This window comes from Thamnophis elegans, chromosome 9 (genome assembly GCF_009769535.1).
Source record: "Thamnophis elegans isolate rThaEle1 chromosome 9, rThaEle1.pri, whole genome shotgun sequence".
NCBI classification, from domain to species: domain Eukaryota; kingdom Metazoa; phylum Chordata; class Lepidosauria; order Squamata; family Colubridae; genus Thamnophis; species Thamnophis elegans.
In genome coordinates, this window is record NC_045549.1 from 4,263,856 (window position 1) to 4,271,906 (window position 8,051).

Consider the following 8,051-nt stretch of genomic DNA (forward strand, 5'->3'; position numbering starts at 1 on the left):
GTGTGCTCCTGTACTGATGCTGTTAAAGCTGAAGTAGTCATTGACAGGTAGGACATTGCAGCAGATAATTTTATGTACTACGCTTAGGTCAGACCGAAGGCGGCATGGTGCAAGCCCAACATTTCAAGCCTGGTGGCATAAAGTTTTCTGTTGTGAGCAGAGGAGGACCCTTCTCGTGAACTGTCTCTGGACTCGCGCAATTAATGTCCAATATGTAGTGCGGGTTCCAGACAGACGAGCTGTATTCAAGAATTGGTCAGTACCGTGAAGTCGGAGTGACTATACATCAGTGACGTGCGGTGACGGTTACCGTTGGTGAGGCAAGACCGCAGCAGCGGTGAGAAGCAACGTCCCCGGCACTGTGTCCGACAGGCGTCTCGCATTTATGGCGGACATAAACGCGAGACGTCTGTCGGACACAGTGGCGGGGGTGTTGCTTCTCGCCGCCGTCACGCTCCACCGCCTTGCCCCCCCCCCGCCTCCTCCGACAAACAATCCTGATGCCCCAGCCTGCAGCCAGCCCAGCACCGAGCCTGGACTCACCGCTCTCCTCCTCCTCCTCCTCCTCCTCCTCCTCCTCCTCCTCCCCGCTCGGTGCTGGGCTGGCTGCAGGCCGGGGCATCAAGATTGTTTGTCGGAGGAGGCGGGGGCGGGGGCAAGGCGGTGGAGCGCGATGGCGGCGAGAAGCATCTCAGATGGAGCCAGGACACCCGGAAGACAAGCCGGCACTTAAAGGCATGCCGAAGTGCCGGCTTGTCTTCCGGGTGTCCCGGCTCCATCTGAGATGCTTCTCACCGCCATCGCGCTCCACCGCCTTGCCCCCGCCTCCTCATACGGACAGTCACAATCCTGCTGCCCCAGCCTGCAGCCAGCCCGCCCGACCTGCCTGGACTCACCGCTCTCCTCCTCCCCGCTCGGTGCTGGGCTTTAAAGGGGTCTCCCCTCCCCAGCCAGCCAGCCCACCCAGCCAATTCCTCCCACCACCACCACTGTGTCCAACAGGCCAGATGTCTCGCGTTTATGGCGGACATAAATGCGAGACGCCTGGCCTGTTGAAACACAGCGGCGAGAACGTCCCTGCCTCCTCCGACCCCACCGCTGTGAAGAAAGAGAAAACACACACACACACACACACACAAACCTCACAATAAATTCACATTATATACAGCTATTAACAATTAGCCTACTAAATACATTATCATTCCAACTCTTCTAAACCATCTTTGGACTTGTGAACTCATCAGGTTTGCTGCATATCCAGTGATGGGATGATTGGCACCTGGAACAGCTTGGGTTGCCATCGTCATTCAGATAGGCACAGTTCCCTCCATCACCAAGGACCTTCCACCTGCAACACAAGGGGTTAAGAGTTAGGGCAACAAGGGTGAAAAGTTATGTCCCGTCTCCCGCTCCCACTGGGATCTAACCATGTCATCAACTTGCCCTAGTAACGTCTTTTTTCTGCCAGGTCCCCACAGCATTGCTTTCCTCCCCCCGCCCCACCTGTGAGTAAGAGAGACTTAAGTCACCCTTAGCCGACTTTAATGTGGTGCTCCCAATTGGCTTCTTTATTCACCTCCAAGGGCAATCACAAGGTATGCAAGATCTACGTCATCAGATCAAAGTTGGGCAACGTGAAAGACTTGGAGTGGAGAGGCAGCAATCATCATCATTTAACGACCCCATAATCCCTTGCAGGGTGGAGTCTGGGCAACTAGACAAAGAGCTGAATGTTTACTGGCCAGATGCCCTTCCTGTCGCCAATGCGGAGTTATATTCAGCAGATATATTCTCAGGATGCCCAAGAGAGAGAAATATCTGCCTCTGCCTAGGATCGAACTCACAGCCTACTTGATTGTGAGGTGAGAGCTCCACCTCTAGGCCACCGCAACACTCTAGTGGAGAGGCAGCAATGAAGGTCCTGAGCCGAGGTGGCGCAGTGGTTAGTGTGTGGTACTGCAGGCTACGTCAGCTGACTGCTAGCTGCAGTTCGGCAGTTGAAATCTCAGCAGGCTCAAGGTTGACTCAGCCTTCCATCCTTCCCAGGTGGGTCAAATGAGGACCCAGATTGTTGGGGGCAAGAGGCTCATTTTATAAACCGCTTAGAGAGGGCTGGAAAAGACTGTGAAGCTGTATATAAATGCTATTGCTATTTTTCTTTCTTTCCTTTCCTTTCCTTTCTTTCCTTTCTTTCCTTCTTTCTTTGTTTATTTCCTGGCTTCCTTCCTTCCTTCCTTCCTTCCTTCCTTCCTTCCTTCCTTCCTTCCTTCCTTCCTTCCTTCCTTCCTGATAGACTGCAGTATTGCAGGCTAATTCTGTTGACTGCCAGGAGTTCAAGTCTCACTGGCTTAATGTTGACGGAGCCTTCCATCCTTCTGAGGTGGGTTAAAATGAGGACCCATATTGTTGGGGGCAAGAGGCTGACTCTGTAAGCCACTTAGAGAGGGCTGTAAAAGCACTGCAAAGTGGTATATAAGTCTAAGTTCTATTGCTCTTTCTTTCTTTCTTTCTTTCTTTCTTTCTTTCTTTCTTTCTTTCTTTCTTTCCTGGCTCCCTTCCTTCTTTCGTCCTTCCTTCTTTCCCTCCTTCCTGTTAAAATGGAGTATTACAGGCTAACTCTGCCCACTGCAAGGAGTTTGATTCTTATTAGCTCAATGTTGACTCAGCCTTCCATCCTTCCGAAGCGGGTAAAACGAGGACCCAGATTGTTGGGGGCAAGAGGCTGACTTTGTAAACCGCTTAGAGAGGGCTGGAAAGCACTGCAAAGCGGTATATAAAAGGGCTACGGCTATCACTATGAAAGAAAAAGGACTGCCCTGGATGATCGATAAACCAAACGCCACTTCTTTTCAGCGTTAGCTTGTTGTAGAGTTTATTTCATTCATTTATTAAATGTATATGCCGCCCATCTCACCATTCCCTCAAGGGAAGACACAAGAGAGAAAGAGATGACTCACGTTGATACATTTCCATTGGTCCATTTCCAGGGTTGATTTGGGTCCCGATGGAGGCCAATCCAGTGGGAAAGGCTGCCTTTGTAACGGTGCACAAAAGCCTTTGGAGAGAATAAATGGTGAACACTAAATCCCTCTGAAATATTTATAGACCCTCCCCATATGTTTTAATCGTTTTAACTATTTCCTCAATAATCAAATCGCAGATATATTTAGAGTCGGCAAAACATTCTATAATATTGCTTGATTATACCCTATTATATCCCAAAATATAACCCAACTGGAAAATTAGCACTAGCATGGGGTAGGTGATTGCATGGGGTAGCATGGGGTATTATGATATAAGCCCTATCCCCAAAATAAGACCCAGTTAAGACCATCAACCAGACGGATGCATTTAGTACTGTATTTCCCAGAAAACAAGACCTCAACACAAAATATTCCCCAATACGTCTTTTGGAGGAAAAATAAATATAAGACCTAGTCTTATTTTCAGGGAAACACGGTATATCACCCTATTTTTCAGAGTATAAGATGCACCTAGCTTTTGGGGAGGAAAACAAGGGAAAAAATATCTGCTTCCCAGCAATTTGCCTCCTTGCAACAAACAGCAAACAGTACAGACGATATAAGCTGTTTGTGGTGTTACATTTTAGACTATATTTGTACAGATGCTGCTAAAATTGATGTGGCTTTCTGGAAGTATATCTTATTCTCTGCTATTTAAAAGGAGATACAAGAGTACTGGGCCTCTTCAGATCAAGCGTTTATTTTAAAAAGCTTCTTCATTTTGCTAAGCTGCCTAGAACAATAATAAAGCAGTCTTTAAAAAATAAGTCTAATAATTTCAACATTCTATAGGCATTTATAGTTATTGACTTGCCTCCTTGCAGCAAACAGCAAACAGCCTGATTAGCACAAGAAAAAAAAATCTGCCTCTGCCTCCCAGCAATTAAACAGCAAGTTTCACTTTCAGTTTCAGCATGAGCCTCCCGATCACCAGCTGTTTCAGCATGCAGGGACTGCCATAGCCCCGTGATGGCGAACCTTTGGCACCGAGCCATTTGTTAGGACACGCGAGACGTTGCCCTGTCAGCTCCAACACGCATGCGCGTGCTGGCCAGCTGCCCTTGGCCTTCTTTTGAGGCCATTTTTGGCCTCCGGAGGCTTCCTTAAAGTCTCTGGAGCACAAAAAAATGGCCCTCCGGGCAAATTGGAAATTCCCTGAAGGCGCCAGAGGACAAAAAAACAGCGAACTTCTAATCCATAGGCTAGACACTGGCCATAAATTAGAAAGCAATAATAGATAGTCTTCCTGAATGAAAATCAATGCAAACTTGAAACAAACAATGAAAAAAAATTCCTTCATTACAGTCACGGATCCGCACAAAATGAAAATCAACATATTGTACAAAATCAATTCCCTGCAAGCAGAACTGATGTATGTGCACTCCGCATGAAATTGGTGCCATCCACAATACAGTAGGACAGGGCTGTCAAACACAAGGCCAGGGGCTGGATCCAGCCCGCAGGCTACTTAGATCTGCCCTGCGGAACTGCCATGGAAACAGCGAAGGACCGGCCTGTGGTGCTTCTTGAGAGACCACCTGCTGCCAATTACCTCCAATAGACCGATTAGATCCCACAGATTAGGCCTCCTCCGAATTCCATCCGCCGGCCAATGCCGACTGGCGACTACCCGGAGGAGAGCCTTCTCTGTGGCTGCTCCGACCTTCTGGAACGAGCTCCCTGTGGAGATTCAAACCCTTACCACCCTCCAGGCCTTCCGCAAAGCCCTTAAAACCTGGCTGTTCCGATAGGCCTGGGGCTAAAGAGCTTTTGCCCCCCCCCTCTCGAATGGTATGGTTGTTGTGTGCTTTTAAATTGTGTATTGTTCTGTTCGTCTTTTTTATCCCTTATCTGTACCCCCTTCCCTGACTTGGATTGTGAGCCGCCCTGAGTCCCCTTCGGGGAAAAGGGTGGCATATAAATGCAATAAATTCAATTCAATAAATTCAATTCAATTCAATTCAATTCTGCCAGAGAAAACGGAGATTGGGAGAGCTGTGTGTAGCCCTCCTAAGCTCACTGGCAGAGGGTTGCAGGAGGCAGTCGCAGCCGAAAACGGAGTTCTGGAGCCCATTTTCACTGGGAGAGCACTTGGGCCACTTATTATGGCCCGCCAGTGGCCAGCAGAACTGGCAGCAGATTCAAACAGTGAGGAGGTTGGGGAAGAACATGGGCCAGTCTTGGAGTCTGGGGAAGGCTCTGATGAGGGCTCTGTGTCGGAGGCAGAGAGGGGGCCAGGGCCGTCCAACAGTTATCAACTGCTTTCAGAGTCGGATATCAGTGAGGTAGAAGAACAGCTGGAGCCTGTTCCCAGTGTGTGCATGCGCAGAGTTGCCAGACGAAGGGAACAGCTAAAGAACAGGGTCAATTTGGGAGTAAGGCCACAGGTGGGCGCTGAATGGCCCCGCCCAGAGGAAATAAAAGAGGAGCAAAAAGGGAGTGGAGTTTGCAGGAGTCAATTAGTTCGCTTAATTTGTTCATGACTAATTAAGCAAACTAAATTCGGAGAGACTTCTTACCAAGTTTTGCAAGGAGGGATCGGCCTGGCAGCTCTCCAAGCCAGATAAGGTCTGTGACTGTAAATCCTCCCTTGAAAGACTTTGATGGATGTGAATGAGCAGAATTCACAGTCAATTAATAAAAGGGTTTTTTGTCGGGACAAGGAGTTTGTTTCATGCTCTCGGGAAGCCTCGGTCAGAACAGCATCTGACACGAGTGATGTCGGGCTGGCTACGCCCCCTGCCCCCCCCCCCCAAGGTCAAACACAACCCTGATGCAGCCCTCAGTGAAATAGAGTTTGACACCCCTGCAGTAGGATATTTTCACCATTTCTTACCAGTTCTTCCTTTTCAATAATGGCCAGAGAGGAATTGTACCGAGAGCAAAATGCTTTGCTAGCGAACCAAGTTTCCTCTCTATCTGAGTAGTAGTAACATTTCATCCGGTGTCCAATCCAGTCAGGTGGGCACGGGTGTCTCCGAGGTTCAGCGGCTGCCAAGCACGATTTACAATCATTTACCCATGAGTCTAAGGGAGGCGGGGGAGAGAAGAATCACAATCTAACAAATGACAGCGTTCCTAGTAATGCACCTATGGAAAGCAAAACTTTTGAGGCGGGCAAATTCCTCAAAGAATAATTTTATTGGTCACATCATATTCGCCTTTTGGAAAAGTAAACGTTTCCCTTTCCCCCTCCAAGTCACTGGTCATGTTGTCCAATCAAGCTGTTGGCTGGTTGCTTGGTTACTTTGCTCCTCCTCTCGCCAGCCACCTGTCGGAAAGTCCTTGGTTCCCACTGGAAAACTTTCTTGCTTTGGCTACAAAACCCCATCTAGCTATTTCCCCCCTCCCTATCCCTTGCTCTGCTTTGTGGCAGCCCTGAAGCATCCAATAGCAATAGCAATAGCAGTTAGACTTATATACCGCTTCATAGGGCTTTCAGCCCTCTCTAAGCGGTTTACAGAGTCAGCATATCGCCCCCAACAACAACCCGGGTCCTCATTTCACCCACCTCGGAAGAATGGAAGGCTGAGTCAACCTTGAGCCGGTGAGATTTGAACCGCCGAACTGCAGCTTAGCAATCAGCTGAAGTGGCCTGCAGTACTGCACCCTAACCACTGCGCCACCTCGGCTTCGGCCACTTCCGCTTCAGGGTTGACAACAATCAGTTAGTTAATGAAGCACAAATGTGCATGGGGAATACAGCTAGTCCTGGTGGACCATGGGTGACACTCCCAAGTTCCGTTTTCACTGGCAGAGGATTGCAGGAGGCCATCGCAGCCGAAAATGGAGCTTGGGAGCCCATTTTCGCTGGCAGAGCACTCGGGCCACCTGTTATGGTCTGCCAGCGGCCACCGGAGCTGGCAGCAGATTCGGACAGTAAAGAGGTTGGGGAGGAACATGGGCCAGTCCTGGAGTCTGGGAAGGCTCAGATGAGGGCTCTGTGTGGGAGGCAGAGTTTTTCAACGATCAGCTGTGATGCACGATTTATATTATCTAGAAAGCAAGATTTCCTGCTTTCCTGCAATCTAAATCGTGTGGCACTACAGATTCCCCCCCCTTCCTGCTGTTCGCTTACTTTTGCAGGCACGCTCTGCGCATGCGCAGAAGGTCCTCCACGCACGTATGCACGCTCACTTTGCTACTGAACCAGTAGCAAAGATAAGTGGATTTCTCCCCTGCTTAATTCCCTCTGCATCCCAGAGGAGGCAGAAACGGAGAAGGAAACTCCTGCCTTTTCCACATAAACGACGTGATCTGCTAACTTTTCACCATCTTATTACCCTCTGCAACCTTTAGTTCCTTGCTCCCAAAGCTCCGTAGGCTCCTTAACCAGTATCAAGGATGCAGCATCAACGGCATTAAATACCCGGTTGTTAAATTGGCAGGATCCCACCACTGAACTTATGTCCTGTGAACTGTAGGCTGTTCAGAGTTATTTACTGAGATAGGCAACTATAGTAATCCAACAAACAGATAAATAACCCTGGCTCTCCGCAAGGCCAATCCAGAGGGGGTATTCAGCCCGTTCTGGCCAGTTCTGGAGAACCAGTAGCAAAAATTTGGAGGAGTTCAGAGAACTGGCAAATGCCACCTCTGGCTGGCCCCGCCCCCATCTATTCTCTGTCTCCCTAGTCCCAGCTGATCGGGAGGGAATGAGGATTTTACAGTATCCTTCCCCTGCCATCCCACCACGCCACGCCCACCAAGCCCCACCATGCCACGCCCACCAAGCCATGCCCACAGAACTGGTAGTAACATTTTTTTTGAATCCCAGTCCTGGGCCAATGCAATCTCTTTCATCAACGTGGCTGCTGTCATTCCCCAGAAAAAAAAAGAGGGGGGGTGGTTGAAAGGAATGCAAAAAACAAACTCCCACTAAAAATAAAAGCCTCACGTAGCTGGCAATATTAGAGTTGGAATAACTTACGGATGAAGTATCCAAGAACACCACCAAAAACCAAAGCGATAAATGCAGCAGTGGCAATATGAGACCACACGCAAGGTTTTCTGCAGTTCTCCATATTA

The 8,051-nt window shown here is 49.0% G+C and overlaps 1 protein-coding gene across 1 annotated transcript; it reads right to left on the reverse strand.

Annotated features, from left to right (window-relative positions):
* Positions 1–1,196: 1,196 nt before the first annotated feature.
* Positions 1,197–6,077, reverse strand: LOC116512920 (C-type lectin domain family 2 member D-like). Its single transcript, XM_032223618.1, has 3 exons — positions 5,860–6,077; positions 2,958–3,055; positions 1,197–1,348 (listed from the first exon to the last, which is right to left on the reverse strand). The coding sequence occupies exons 1-3, from the start codon at positions 5,962–5,964 to the stop codon at positions 1,213–1,215; spliced, it is 339 nt and encodes a 112-aa protein (XP_032079509.1). The 5' UTR covers positions 5,965–6,077; the 3' UTR covers positions 1,197–1,212.
* Positions 6,078–8,051: the final 1,974 nt, after the last annotated feature.

What these genes read in the sequence shown, in the direction of transcription:
- LOC116512920 (XM_032223618.1), bottom strand. Translation starts at nt 5,964, where the DNA reads ATGAAATGTTACTACTACTCAGATAGAGAGGAAACTTGGTTCGCTAGC. An exon ending in TTATTGAAAAGGAAGAACTG is followed by an intron (nt 3,056 to 5,859) that starts GTAAGAAATGGT and finishes TTCTCTCCAAAG; the next exon opens with GCTTTTGTGCACCGTTACAA. An exon ending in ACCAATGGAAATGTATCAAC is followed by an intron (nt 1,349 to 2,957) that starts GTGAGTCATCTC and finishes CTTGTGTTGCAG; the next exon opens with GTGGAAGGTCCTTGGTGATG.